Source organism: Impatiens glandulifera, chromosome 1, assembly GCF_907164915.1.
Source record: "Impatiens glandulifera chromosome 1, dImpGla2.1, whole genome shotgun sequence".
NCBI classification, from domain to species: Eukaryota; Viridiplantae; Streptophyta; class Magnoliopsida; order Ericales; family Balsaminaceae; genus Impatiens; species Impatiens glandulifera.
The window spans coordinates 161409608-161424372 of NC_061862.1; the positions used below are offsets into that span (position 1 = coordinate 161409608).

General features: G+C 33.3%; 3 protein-coding genes across 3 annotated transcripts; all 3 read left to right on the forward strand.

Moving 5' to 3' along the window:
- The first annotated feature begins 277 nt into the window (after positions 1-277).
- On the forward strand, positions 278-4415 carry LOC124920523 (NADP-dependent malic enzyme-like). The gene is made up of 20 exons (XM_047461023.1): positions 278-531; positions 711-1003; positions 1206-1326; positions 1409-1483; positions 1567-1718; positions 1785-1890; positions 1983-2048; positions 2116-2211; positions 2298-2369; positions 2453-2536; positions 2619-2717; positions 2825-2872; positions 2965-3018; positions 3083-3181; positions 3261-3350; positions 3429-3506; positions 3571-3645; positions 3742-3832; positions 3921-4049; positions 4134-4415. The coding sequence occupies exons 1-20, from the start codon at positions 502-504 to the stop codon at positions 4220-4222; spliced, it is 1947 nt and encodes a 648-aa protein (XP_047316979.1). The 5' UTR covers positions 278-501; the 3' UTR covers positions 4223-4415.
- Positions 4416-8334: 3919 nt separating this feature from the next.
- Positions 8335-12569, forward strand: LOC124913928 (protein PAF1 homolog). Its single transcript, XM_047454372.1, has 12 exons — positions 8335-9607; positions 9728-9796; positions 9873-9980; positions 10061-10244; positions 10337-10410; positions 10493-10612; positions 11183-11288; positions 11676-11762; positions 11857-11925; positions 12012-12083; positions 12165-12311; positions 12420-12569. The coding sequence occupies exons 1-12, from the start codon at positions 8685-8687 to the stop codon at positions 12567-12569; spliced, it is 2109 nt and encodes a 702-aa protein (XP_047310328.1). The 5' UTR covers positions 8335-8684.
- A 317-nt stretch (positions 12570-12886) lies between these two features.
- Positions 12887-14284, forward strand: LOC124920524 (clavaminate synthase-like protein At3g21360). Its single transcript, XM_047461024.1, has 3 exons — positions 12887-13345; positions 13411-13664; positions 13736-14284. The coding sequence occupies exons 1-3, from the start codon at positions 12965-12967 to the stop codon at positions 14103-14105; spliced, it is 1005 nt and encodes a 334-aa protein (XP_047316980.1). The 5' UTR covers positions 12887-12964; the 3' UTR covers positions 14106-14284.
- The last annotated feature ends 481 nt before the right edge of the window (positions 14285-14765 follow it).

Consider the following 14765-nt stretch of genomic DNA (forward strand, 5'->3'; position numbering starts at 1 on the left):
ATAGTTTGATTTGTTTGTTTTTTAAATTGTGATATATAAATAAATAATATAAAAGACAATTTGATTTGATTTGATTTAAAAATACTTAACATCATAGTCAGACAGGAGTTGGTCTGAAGTCGGCGATGAATTCGATGTTCCGCATAAACACTTTTCTTTTGTTTTTAATTATGGAAAGCCCTAATCTCACGGGACCCAACCCAAAAGATTGATTTAAACCCGAAGGACACTTTGGTAAATACCGACAAATTCGGATCCTCACATCTGGACTGGCTCACCATCACCAGAGCAGAGCAAGCAAGCAAGGGCGCTGTCCAAAGTAGAGAGATAAAGAGGAGAAAGGAAGGAAAGAAGGAAGTGCTGCCACCAAGAATCGTTCTTGGTTTCTCCTCTTTCTCTCTCGTAAATAAATATTCAAGCATTTTTCTCCTTCATCCGTTCATCTTTCATCATCATCTTCAGCTCCAGGAAGATACAAGCATCTGATCGATTCATTTCACCATGATCTCATTAAATGGAAGCGCTTTCCTGGTGATCTACCTTAAACCCTCCATTTCAATTCACTTTCCTAGATTCTCACCTTTCATTTTGATGCTAGTTCCTGAATTCTCTATTTCATTTCGTTGGATGATATTTAGATCGTCTAGTACTTACTTCATTTTCAGCAATAACCCACTAATGTTGATGTCTTTGTTTTTTTATCTGGGCAGAACAATTCGCTTTCTGGGGGGATTTCTCGAAGTCGGTTATGTCAATCGGACCGGAGAATCCAAGGACCGAAGGTGATGGTGGTGGCTTCCACGAATGCAAATGGACGGTCGGGGGAGAGAAATCTCTCTGTTGTGATGGAGAACACTTTGAAAGAGATGCTGGATGGATCTTCCACTACCATGCTTGATAACGAACCTAAGACTAGTGTTGGCGGTGGGATGGAGGACTTTTATGGTGAGGACACTGCCACTGAAGAACATGCTGTAACTCCCTGGAGCACATCTGTTGCAAGGTGAGAACTTTACGAATCACTCTTCTATATTCTCATATAGTTGTGTGGTTGATTGTCTTTTGTATTGCTTTATGTTTGTTTCCATTCTCTTTGGTGTTATTTTCGGGTAAATTATATTGGAAATTGACAATGGAGAAGAAAAAACACTCACCTCCTGGCTCGACGATTGTTATCTGTGAACTTATTTATATATATGATGCAGTGGTTATTCATTGTTGCGTGATCCAAACCACAACAAAGGGCTTGCCTTCTCTGATAAAGAGAGGGATGCTCATTACTTGCGTGGTCTTCTTCCACCAGTTGTTGTTTCTCATGATCTTCAGGTGACTTGTAATGAATTTCCTCTGTTTTCGAATTCACTCTTTTTTGATGATCTGTTCTTCCTATTTTCTTTTTTACATCCAGGTCAGGAAAATGATGCATACTATCCGCCAGTATCAAGTACCCCTTCAGAGATATATGGCCATGATGGATCTTCAGGTATTCATTCTTATATCATCAGTAATCGATCTGTAATGTAATGGTTCATTTTGTTCTTACTTATTTATTATGGCTATCATCAGGAAATGAATGAAAGCCTCTTTTACAAGCTTTTGATTGAGAATGTTGAGGAGCTGCTACCAGTAGTCTACACACCCACTGTTGGAGAGGCATGCCAGAAATATGGCAGCATTTTCAGGCGTCCACAGGGTCTTTTCATTAGTCTGAAAGAGAAGTAAGATCCAACTGCAGCTCAACGTTTTTTTCTTGTTTTGTTTGTAACACTAAATTCTTTATATAGAGGCAAAATTCTTGAGGTTCTGAAGAATTGGCCTCAGAGAAACATCCAGGTGATTGTTGTTACTGATGGGGAGAGGATTTTGGGTCTCGGTGATCTTGGTTGTCAGGTGAGTGCATCTTCTTCGATTATAGATTGCGAGTTCAGTTGTATCATAATAAAATCCCAAACAAGTTTGACGGTTTTGGAATACTATTATAGGGAATGGGAATACCTGTCGGAAAGCTCTCTTTATACACTGCACTTGGAGGAATTCGTCCTTCTGCTGTAAGTATTTGTTTATTTATTTTTCGTAATTATGAAATGTTGAATACGAGAGCTTTTATCGTTTCAGTGTTTGCCTGTAACGATTGATGTGGGAACAAATAATGAAAAGTTGCTTAATGATGAGTTTTACATTGGCCTTAAGCAAAGAAGAGCAACGGGCAAGGTAAAGATCATTATTCATGTTTCGATCTGAGTTAAATCTAAACTATGTTAAAGAGATGAATAAACTTGATCTCCTTTCCATTCCAGGAATATGCTGAACTTGTACACGAGTTTATGGCTGCTGTCAAGCAGATTTATGGAGAGAAAGTCCTTATTCAGGTGAAATATTTATTTAATAATAATGATATTTTCCAAGGCCTAGGGGTTTGGTTTTCTTAATAGTATCCATGTTGATTTTGCAGTTTGAGGACTTTGCAAATCATAATGCCTTTGATCTGCTTGCAAAATATAGCAACACCCATCTTGTTTTCAATGACGACATTCAGGTAATATCTTGATCACATTTAGAAGATATATATTTTAAGCCTTTAGTAGGATTTTTCTTATTTTACATTTGAATGATTTCAGGGAACAGCATCTGTGGTTCTTGCTGGTCTTATGGCGTCTCGGAAGTTAGTTGGAGGAACCTTAGCCGAGCAAACCTTTTTATTCCTCGGAGCTGGAGAGGTGTGTGTGTGTGCACCCATATTCTGGCATAGTATTTTCCATAAAGAAAAAAACAAAACATGTTTGTCTTGCATATGTATGTACTTATGTGTGTTGGTTTACGACAGGCTGGGACAGGTATTGCGGAACTTATAGCTCTTGAAATATCAAAGCAAGTAAGTGCATATCTTGTGGTTACCAATAATGATTTTCACGATTATTTTCTTTTTTGGTGTTGTGTATAAATGACTCGTGGATCTTAATGCAGACGGGAGTCCCATTAGAGGAGAGTCGCAAGAAGATTTGGCTTGTGGACTCTAGGGTAAGAAAAAAATCCCGTTTCTTGAATTAGATTTCTTTCGATTCATCGCTGTGTCTTTTGGCAGGGTTTAATTGTTCGTTCACGTAAAGAATCACTGCAACATTTTAAGAAGCCTTGGGCTCATGAACACGAACCAGTTAGAGATCTGGCTGATGCAGTGAAAGTAAGCTCCTTCTTTCATAAACAAAACAAATTATCAATGGGTTTAGTCAACTGATCACTCATTGTTCTTCAATTGTCAGATAATTAAGCCAACGGTGCTGATAGGAACATCAGGAGCCGCAAGAACATTTACTAAAGAAATAATAGAGTCTATGTCATCCTTCAACGAGGTATTACAGTTTTTTCGCTTTAGAACTACGATTGTCAAATTAGTTATTTATCTTAATTAACGAGCTGTTTGCATGCAGAAACCTGTCATTTTTGCTTTGTCTAATCCAACTTCTCAATCTGAGTGTACAGCAGAAGAAGCATATAAATGGAGTCAGGTAACAAACAAACATAGCCATATGTGTGGAAAAAAGGGTGTAATTTTTGTTTAATTTCGTATAGGGTCGTGCTGTTTTTGCGAGTGGGAGCCCGTTTGATCCTGTGGAATATGAAGGAAAAACTTATATCTCTGGTCAGGTATGAATTTCTTTCAAATTTCTATTACTATTTCAGACAATAGAACATAAAAAAGTGCATCCTATGTATGTTCTTGATGTAATTCTTATTACCTAGGGAAATAACGCATACATCTTCCCCGGTCTTGGTTTGGGTCTGATAATGTCCGGTGCAATTCGTGTCCACGACGACATGCTCCTGGCTGCCTGTAATTTTCTTTCTTTTTTGGATTTGAGTTTTTATTTTAGTTGTTGACAAATTAAATTTCTGTTCATTTGTGATGCGAATTATAACAGCGGAAGCTCTAGCAGAACAGGTGACAGAGGAGAACTTCAGTAAAGGACTTATATATCCACCATTGACTAAGATCAGGAAGATTTCAGCCCATATTGCTGCAAAGGTGGCTGCCAAAGCTTATGAACTTGGTGAGAACATAACTTCATGTTTTCTTCCTTCATAATAAGATCATAAATGGAAGTTTAACTAAGAAAAAATATACATGTTTATAGGTTTGGCTACTCGTCTACCACAGCCTAAAGATCTAATGGCGTATGCAGAGAAGTGCATGTACAGCCCAAACTACAGAAGCTATCGTTAAAATAAAATGGAGCTAGCCCTAGCTGCATGTTCTCTTCTACCTTGCGAAAATCAAATAACTTGTGATCTCTCTTCTCTATATCAAAACCAGATTTAGTTTGAATTTTGAGTGTTTTAGAACATAGAGAAGAATGGTTAATAACTAATGACTTGATAGATTTAGGGGAGGTTATTACCTGTTTGTTTACTTTTGAGTTTTTACTATCAGTTGACAGGAGGAAATAGAAGAAAAAAAAAATGATTTCCATACTTGTTATTATGTGAGACTGAAGTTTCATGTTATAAACACCTTAGGCTAATCAATGATCTAAGCTTCTACCAATCAACTTCACTTCTGTAGAAAATGATCTTAAATTTGATTCTAGATCTCAATGTTTTATCGGTTCTAAATTATACCATTCGGGTTTATTTGGATGAGTGAAATTGAATTACAATTCTTATATTTGAATAAAATAAAAACAATTTGAAAATATATTATCTAAAAACAATTTAAATATATATTATTTGTATTATTAAGATATTTGTTTAACTATCTAGTGAAGTATCAAGAGTTTTTGTTTAGAGGTTAATTTTCGTCAACAAAAAAACAGTTTTTGTTTAGAGGTTAATTCTTATCAAGAAAAAAACAGTTCAATATATTAACTTAAAAAAAAAAAAACTATTGATTCGACATTCTAACTTTTTAAATTATTTAGAAATTGAACCTAATTCTAATTTCATAATTATCAAAAACACCCTTCATATCTTGTAAAACAAAGTCACATTAATACTACTTTGATAGTTTATTAACTTGATTTGTTCAAAACCAAACTTTAACATCATGTTTGATAACATAAAATAAAAAGGTATAGTTAGAAGTGTGTTACAAATATGTTTTGGATGTGTTTGTTTGAATGTTTTAGTTGAATTTAAGTTTGGGGAATATAAGATAGGATTGAATTTTGGAGAAAAACAATGTAAAGTTTGATGTTGGGTTTAAGGACTCAGATTTTATTAAAGTTTAGATTGTAATCTAAAGTTATTTTGACAATTATTTAGTAGATTATCAATATATTGACTACCTTTAGGTTTTAGAGAATAAATCGATTTATCTCTCAAGGAGTAGAATTTGTCTGAAGAAGATACAATCAACTTACTTTTAAGCAAAGTGAATTTTGTTAATGTGGAAATTAATTGTATATAGTTTATTTATTTGAGATTGAGTGGAATTGTTGGAATGGCGATTTAATATATGGCTCATTCATCTTATATAAAAAAAACGCAATATTAGTTTAGCTGGGAGATCGATATGTTTTAGACTTCATATTTTTGTTATAATTTAATGAGTTTAATTTTTTTATTGACTTAAGAATAAATTATTTTATATATATATTTAGTTACTTAAAACCTTGAGTTTGGTTAAAATTTTACAATTTTAGATAATGTTAACTAATCTCGTTTTAGGTAAACTTTTACAATTTTAAATTTACGATAATAAAATTTTACGATAATAAAATTTTACGATTTTACGATTTTATAAATATTTTCAATTTTATACTTTTATACCATTTTATTTATATTTATTAAAAAAAGTTATTATTTATTTAAATAAATAAATAAATTTAATTAATTTTGTAAATATAGTGTTTTTACCGTGTTATTTATTTATTATTATTTTTAATTATGGTTAATGTACCATACTTAATTATATATATAAATGATAATTATACCTAACTAATAAAATTTCAAATTAAATTTGTAAAATTTTAAATAAAATATCAATTTATTGACAGAATAAAGTGAAAGAAAGAAGATAACTATAAGAAACCAATGATTCTCTTCTTACAGGATGTGTCTAACATAAGTAATTAGGAAATTTCAATGATATGGAGTAAACTATTGATTTTGATTATATTTGCTCCTATTTATAGAGACTTATACTATATCATTTTTTTAATGAATATTATTAGAATGACCATTCTTCAAGGAGACATAAACATTGTTGAACTTTGTACATTTTGTATGTCTTTATTATTTTTTTAATGTTATATTGTTTTCTTCTTTAAATATCCTCTATTTATAAAGTAATATTAAACTTTTATTTTATTTTATAACGATAAACAAGTAGGTGATTTGACCGTTGTCATTAAAATACAACTTTATTAACACATAAATATATTGCTTAAGAAAAAATAAATTAAAGATGAAAAAAAAGAAGTAAACTTCATAACTTTGTCGTACTCAATCTAACTTTTATATAAAATATAACAAAAAAAACAGTAAATTTGTTGTTGTAGAATTTATTTCATATCTTAATTGAGATGGTATTAGAGGGTATAACACTATTAGATGTGTTTGATATAGGATATAACTATTGGTAATTTGGTATAGTATAAACTATACCAATAGTGTTTTAATAGGGTGCTTTTGTTAATTTATAACTCTATATAATTTATACTTCATATTTGATAAAAAATTGTAACTAATCCTCATACTATTTTTTTTTTATATAATTTGATTTTTAATTTCTCATTATGGTCTTTATTAATATTATATATAACTTATTTTTATATAATATATTAAATATATTTTATTTAGCTTTAATATTATTATTATATTTAATTATTTTTAATATATATATTTTTAAATATTTTAATTAAAAAATATTTATTTATTTTCATAATAATAATTTTATTAATTATTAATTTCTATATTTACTTATATTATAAATAATAATTTTAACTTATTACAATTATTAATAATATTTAAATTAAATAAAAACAATTCATCGTTTATATTATAATTAATTTTTTATATGTTAATTAAATTTACAATAATTTATAATAATAAATCATATTATTTATAATATAAATAAATATAAAATAATAATAATAATTAATATTTTAAATAAATATTTATACAACGTATACTACATTTTTATACTACATACCAAACACAAAATTATAAACTATATACAACTTATACCATTTCTTATAATTCATACAAAACATCGATAACCTATACAATTTATACTATCCTATATTATTTATACATCATTACAATTTATACCTTTATACAATTTATACCCTGTATAATTTCATTACCACGTATCAAATACTATCTAAATATCATCTATTTATAAAGCAATATTAAAGTTTTATTTTATTTTATAACGATAAACAATGGGTGATTTGACCGTTGTCATTAAAACACAAATTTATTAACACACAAACATATTGCTTAAGAAAAAAAAAGAACAAAATTAAAGATGCGAAAAAAGAAGTAAGGTTAATAACTTTGTCGTACTCGATCTAACTTCTATATAAAACTATAAAACGTAACAAAAAAAAATAGTAACTTTTTGGTTGTAGAATTTATTTCATATCTTAATCGAGATGGTATTACCCTAAACTTGGATCACAAGAAATCGTCGTCGAAAACCTAAAAAACTCTAATATAACGAGATAAACCGTTAAACAAGACATGATAACGAATTAAACTGTTTACGAAACTCTAATTGCGGTTGTAAAAACTAATAAACTAATGAGTTAAACCCCGTGAATAATAATCAAATTGTGGTGAAAGAGGTTAAGACAAAATAAAAAGAACAAAATTAAAGATACGAGAAAAGAAATAAACAACTTAATAATTTGGTCATACTCAACCTAATATATATAAAACCGTAACAAAAAAAAATTATATGCAAACCTAATATCTTAACGAGATGATATTACCTTAAATTTAATCGTAAAGAATCGTCGTAAAAACTATAATATAACGAGATAAACCATTAAACAAAAACACAATAACAAGTTAAACCGTCTGCGGTCTAAAAGCTAATAAATTAATAACTTAAACCCGTGAAGAGAAAGAGGTTAAGAAACTCTAAAAATAAATAAAAACTAAAAAAATTAAAAAAATCTAGTATGAACAAAAAAAAAAAAAAAAAAAAAAACAATCATCCTAGTCGAAAATACTAAGTTTCCGGTGACTGTCATTCCTCCGGCCACTTCCTCTATCTATCTATCTGATCTTGCAAGATTTGATTTTGCCTCCGAATTTAAAAAATTTGAAGGGTTTGAGAAAAATATAAAAAAAAAGATGATATATATAAATGGGAATTTTTCAAAGAACATTCTTCAAGCGGGTAGAAGAAGAGATTGATCCTCCAATTCGCGTCCCTAGCGAAGAATCGCAATGACTGATCTAACCTAACCCTAGAATCACTTTAGGGTTATAATTAGTATATTAGGTCTGCTTCTAGGGTTCATAACTCAATTTCGCTGCATTTCCTCAGCCGCTAGGCCTAGGTTTCTCTATCTCAAGCCGACTTTCACAAATCCAAGATAAGCATAACAATTCATCTATCGGTAAGGTTAATTGAGATTTAGACTTCTACATTGTGTGTAATTGTTCGTTCACAAGGGTTTAGTTTACTTCTCTCTTGCATTCTCGTTTTACCATTTGAATTGATCAGAAAGAGTATGGCTTACCGATCATTTCCTCCGCCTCCACAATCGAATTCCGTTCCTCCCCCTGGTTCTAATCAGAACAATCTTCCACCAGCTGTATCACAGTTTGGAGGAAATCAGTACCCACAACAGAATTGGGGTTATGGTGGTGAGGCTTCATATCCAGGCCCTGGTTATCAACATGGAAGTTATGGTCATGGAAATCATCCACAGTATCCTTATCCCATGGCACCTCCGCCACCCCCACCCCCACCTGATTCTTCTCCATTCATACCTCCCCCACCCCCACCGCCTGATTCTTCATCATTCCTACCTCCCCCTCCACCTCTTCCTCCAGTTCCTCAGAACTCAGTGTACTATCAATCATCCCAGTATTCCCAATTCATTAATCAAACACCACCACCACCGCCGCCTCCTTTATCTTCTCCCCCAGGTGATTCAATCCCTCCTCCTCCAACAGAAGCCCTACCTCTGCCACCACCACCACCACCACCACCTTCGTCATTACCCAGTAATAGAACTAAAGTAGATGAAAGAAAGGGTGTATACAGGGATAGAACAGCATCAAAACACCATGAACCCTTCACAGGTCATGTCAGTAGAGGTACTGCAGATAAAACACACAAGCCTTATCTTCCTCCTATGTCGGGCAAGAAACCAAATGGGCCTCCAGGGAGGGTGGAGACTGAAGAAGAAAGAAGGGTGAGGAAAAAGAGAGAGATGGAGAAACAAAAGCAAGAAGCTAAGCATAGGCATCACTTGAAGGAATCACAAAATGCAGTGCTGCAGAAGACCCAAATGTTAACTTCTAGTATGAGAGGTCAAGGTTCAGTTACTGGGTTAAGTATGGCTGACAAGACGAGTTCAGCACTTTTGGGTGGTGAAAGGACTGAGAACCGGCTAAAAAAACCAACAACATTTATTTGCAGATTGAAGTGAGTAAAATACCTGTAGTGGATACTCAAACACATTTTTTGCTAACCCTAATTGTTGTTGATAGGCTATGTAATTGTTTATCATTTCATTGCTAATTTATTACTTTACACTCTTTGAAGATTCCGCAATGAATTACCTGAGCCATCTGCACAACTAAAACGGATGTCTGTGAGAAGGGATAAAGACAGGTAGTCTTAAACTTCCATGATTTTTTCTTTATTTAGTTCTTTTAAATGATTATGAATCTCACGTCTCTTCTTGCAGATTTACGAAATACTCAATTACATCACTGGAGAAAATGCACAAGCCTCAACTCTATGCTGAGACAGATCTGGGGATACCTCTTGATCTTCTTGATCTTAGCGTATTCAAGTATTTGCCATTTATAGTTTTTTATGTACACTCACCTAAATCATCTATGACTTTACATACTGATGGTTAATCTTTATTAGTCCTCCCAAGGGTGAAAAATTACCACTAGATCCTGAAGATGCGGAGCTATTACTCGATGATGATCCAATAACTCCTTTCAAACGAGATGGTATTCGCAAGAAAGATAGGCCTACGGATAAAGGTCTTTCATGGCTTGTCAAAACACAGTACATCTCCCCTCTTAATACTGAATCAACAAAACAGGTAAGTTATATATCTGGATTCGCTTATTTATTTGAAATACTAGAAGCACGTCCTTTTTGAATTTATTATGAAAAACTTTAATGCGTTTGCAGCCTCTGACTGAGAAACAAGCAAAAGAGTTACGCGAAGCGCGAGGAAAAAGTATTCTGGAGAACTTAAATAACAGGTCATTACTTTCCTTCATGGATTCATATCTCATATATGATCTCTGACAAGAATTTAACCCTTTCCTCCCTTAACTCTTACAGGGACAGAAAAATCCAGGAAATTGAGGATTCATTTGTTGCATGCAAGTCTATGCCTGTTCATGCAACCAACAAGAATCTTACACCTGTTGAAATACTGCCTTTACTGCCTGAATTTGATAGGTATATCATGCATTTTGTTTTTCTCATATTAGTTATAGAGAAGAAACGCATGCATAATACTAACAACAATCAATCAGAGTAAATGAATGAATAAATAAGGGAAAATTTGGTATTTTGGCCTTCAAACTTTGTCGTGGTTTTGTTTTTTCCTATCCAATTATGAGAACCTCTTCAATATGATCCCTCTTTAACGCTAATTCCAAACAATCTTATGTCATAACCTTCCAATTAGTACATAGACATGGAGTCTAAAACCACTCCATTTACTCTTTTCCCCCTCCTTTTCATTCCCATCCTTTTCTCTGTTTATTTGTCTCTTCTTTCTCTTCATTCCATCTGCACTTGAAAGAGGGAGAGGAAAGTTAAAGAGAAAAAAAATAGTCCATGCTTACGTGGTTTTCAAACGGTTGGAAGGTTATGTAGCATAAGAGATAACACCGTGTTTGGAATTGTCATCAATGGGAGATATATTTAATTTATTTTCAAAATAGTAAGTGTCCAATATGTTATTACCTTAGTATTTGTCCTCATCTCATTAATCAACCAGCATCTTTACTGTTATGGTGACAGATACGAAGATCAGTTTGTTATGGTAACATTTGACGGTGCTCCAACTGCTGATTCAGATAGTTACAAAAAATTGAACAAATCTACTTGTGAAGAGCTTGAATCTCGGGTAGGATTTCCATTTCGGCTTTTGCATTACAATATTAACCTGGTTTATGACTTACTGAAAAAAAACACTCCCGACACTGTAATTAGTACAATATAGCATTTGCTCTATTCAATAACTTTTTTCTATTTTGACTGGTTTTAAAAAAGTTTCCATTCTTGTAGAATTGATATTATTTTTTGAGGTCTGATTCATCTCATTATGCATTAAACTCAATTGGTAATCATGGAGACTCCAATCAAAGTTGAAACCACATTTGAAAACATAAACTCAAAAAGCTGTGAAGAGGAGTTTGTGGTTCATTTCTGGACAGTTTTATTTGGCATTGACCATTTGTTGAACTCTTTTGGATGGGCATGAATATGATTATGCATTCTACTCTATATGCAGGCTGTGATGAAAAGTTATGTAACAAAGGGGTCGGGATCGGACAAGCCTGAAAGATTTTTAGCTTTTATGGCACCATTAAAGGAAGAGGTCAGTATGACTGAAAATATATAATTAGTTGAAGCTGCTCTGGTGTTAATTTTTTCATTAGGATGATTTTTACCCCTTTGTGTCACGGTGGCAGCTAACTAAAGACATGTATGATGAAGATGAGGATATTTCGTATTCATGGATTCGTGAGTACCAGTGGGATGTAAGTGGTAGCTTTTATTTACCAATTAATTTCTACTGATATATTACTAACCAACCCTCCAAGTTTCCTTTCCTGATTCTCAACAGGTACGAGGAGAAGATGTAGATGACCCTACAACATACTTAGTAGCGTTTGGTGATTCAGATGCTCGTTATATGGTATTGACTTGAGAAACGTCTTATCTTTCTTTATTCTTGATATGTTTCGGTTTGATAATAATTATAATGCAATAAATACAGCCCCTGCCAACAAAGCTGATCTTACGGAAGAAGAGGTCCAAGGAAGGGAAGTCATCTGAGCAAGTGGAACATTTCTTACCACCTTCGAAAGTGACTGTAAGGAAAAGGCGAGTTGCTGCTGTCATAGAATCAAGGGAAGCAGAGGAGGTAATGTTCAATTGATCTAATCTTAAGTAAGAAAAAAACGTAAGTTATATTATTTTGTTGGGGTTGGAGGAGTGGTTACTTACATAATATTAGTTATGGCGGCAGCAGGATTATGGAAGTGGAAAAGTCTTCTCAGAGAAGAGGAGGAGGGCAGCCACCATACCAAGGCGGCTGAAGAAGGCTGACAAAGACGAAGACTTAGATGGCAGAGGCAGCTACGGCTCTAGTGATGGAGCTGAAGGATATATGTCTGACTGACTGACATAATAACAATACCAACCATATAATCTTAGACGGTAGACATGATCAAAATCGCTAACTCTTACCATATGGTTTTTCATTGGGATTTTATTATGACTTAGATCAGAGTGCATGTTTGTGAATTGTGATGATCAAAATTTCCATAGATTTGACTTTTGGAAGCATTTCTCTTCTTTCTTTTTTTCTTCTCCTTACTACTTTACCTCTATACTTCAAAAAAAAAAATTATGATTTGGTGGGTCCCCTTACCTTAATCCTATCCTCCAATTTTGGAACCTTAGAGCCACCATTAATGAATGAATGAGGACGTAATTCTGTGAAGGGTGAGATAAAATTACACTTCTTTAGTGCATTTTTCTACAGATAGTTGCATCCCGTCGTGGGCACATGAGATGATGGCCAAGAACTTCTTCTTCGTAGAAACCAAGTCATTACCTCAGCAGAAGTTGTACGATGAAGGACGAATCGTATTCCCAGCCGTATTATCATCACCCAATTCGAACATCACTGTAAACCCATCTGACTTAATCGAGGCCATCAAGGATCAGAAGTCATGGATCGACTCAGTTCTCCATCAAAGTGGGGCAATCATGTTCAGGGGATTCAACTTGACTACTGCCTCCCACTTCAACGACGTTGTTGAGGCTTTTGGATTCGATGAGTTGCCTTATGTCGGCGGCGCCGCCCCTAGAACGAACGTTGTCGGTCGGGTCTTCACTGCCAACGAATCCCCGCCAGATCAGAAGATCCCCTTTCACCATGAGATGGCCCAGGTAAAAAACTATCCCCCACCCATTACTTATAATCAATCGTAATCTTGAGATTTCATTTTGTACAGGTTCCTGAGTTCCCATCAAAACTGTTCTTCTTCTGTGAAGTAGAACCATGCAGTGGAGGGGAAACTCCAATTGTTCTTAGCCATATCGTTTACCAGAAGATGAAAGAAAGGCATCCTGATTTTGTGCAGGAATTGGAAGAGAAGGGATTGATCTATACACGGGTTCTTGGAGAAGATGATGATCCTTCTTCCCCAATTGGAAGAGGATGGAAATCAACATTTTTAACCCAAGACAAGACTGTAGCAGATCAAAGGTAAAACAACAACAAGAAGTTAACTAACTAGTTTTATTCAACTAATCATAAATGATGGGAATAAATAACAGGGCTGCAAAGTTGGGGATGAAGTTGGAATGGCAAGAAGATGGAACAGTGAAGTCAATAATGGGACCAATTCCCGCAATTAAGGTAGACAACAGTAGAACAAGGGATAGAAAGATTTGGTTCAACAGCATGGTAGCTGCTTATACAGGATGGAAAGATGACAGGAACGACCCTGTCAAGGCGGTGACATTCGGTGATGGGACGCCTCTCCCAGCCGACACTATCCACGACTGCTTGAGAATACTGGAGGAGGAATCTGTTGCCATTCCCTGGAAAAACGGCGATGTTCTGCTTCTTGACAACTTGGCTGTCCTCCATTCCCGACGTTCATTCCAACCACCCCGTCGTATTCTTGCCTCGCTATGCAAGTGAAAAATCTGGAATCCTTCTTTTTTTGCTGAATAAATAATTACAAGATGTTTCTTTCTTCATTAGTGTGTGACATGAATGAAAAAAACAGATGAAAATGCATATGAATAAATGAATTTGAATATGAGAATTTAAAGGATTCCATTATTATATGAAGAATTAAAATATAAATATTTAGAAGACTTCATTATTTTAAAGATGCTACATTCAATCAATTAGGTTATTATTGTATTTTCTTTTATAACATGTCTCTAATTAAAAAAAATAGTATTCATGAATGTTAATTATAATCTGTTTTTGATTTGAATTGTCTGGTTATAAATGGGATTTAATTGGTTGATGATATGATTCTGTCTGGATATTATAAATATCGGAATGGGATTTAATTGGTTGATGATATGATTCTGTCTGGATATTATAAATATCTGTTTAATCGGTGGTGTTCATAATTTTGTTTTGAATACTATAAACATAATTAATATTATTAATATATTTTTATTTTATAAGAGTTTTAAATTTATTTTTTATAATAATATAATTTTTTAATATATATTATATTACAAAATTTTTCATATAATTTATTTATTTTTAGAAAAAATTATAGTAAAGATATTCTTGAGAAATTATCTAAAATTGAACGGGACGTGAATGGTAGTAAAATAA

Excerpts from the sequence above, each read along its gene's own strand:
- LOC124920523 (XM_047461023.1), top strand. The coding sequence starts at position 502 with ATGATCTCATTAAATGGAAGCGCTTTCCTG. Across the intron at positions 532-710 it reads TAAATGGAAGCGCTTTCCTG|AACAATTCGCTTTCTGGGGG; the intron begins GTGATCTACCTT and ends TTATCTGGGCAG. Across the intron at positions 2,049-2,115 it reads GAGGAATTCGTCCTTCTGCT|TGTTTGCCTGTAACGATTGA; the intron begins GTAAGTATTTGT and ends TTATCGTTTCAG.
- LOC124920524 (XM_047461024.1), top strand. The coding sequence starts at position 12,965 with ATGATGGCCAAGAACTTCTTCTTCGTAGAAACCAAGTCATTACCTCAG. Across the intron at positions 13,346-13,410 it reads TTCACCATGAGATGGCCCAG|GTTCCTGAGTTCCCATCAAA; the intron begins GTAAAAAACTAT and ends CATTTTGTACAG. Across the intron at positions 13,665-13,735 it reads AAGACTGTAGCAGATCAAAG|GGCTGCAAAGTTGGGGATGA; the intron begins GTAAAACAACAA and ends AATAAATAACAG.
- LOC124913928 (XM_047454372.1), top strand. The coding sequence starts at position 8,685 with ATGGCTTACCGATCATTTCCTCCGCCTCCACAATCGAATTCCGTTCCT. Across the intron at positions 10,245-10,336 it reads ATACTGAATCAACAAAACAG|CCTCTGACTGAGAAACAAGC; the intron begins GTAAGTTATATA and ends ATGCGTTTGCAG. Across the intron at positions 10,411-10,492 it reads CTGGAGAACTTAAATAACAG|GGACAGAAAAATCCAGGAAA; the intron begins GTCATTACTTTC and ends TAACTCTTACAG.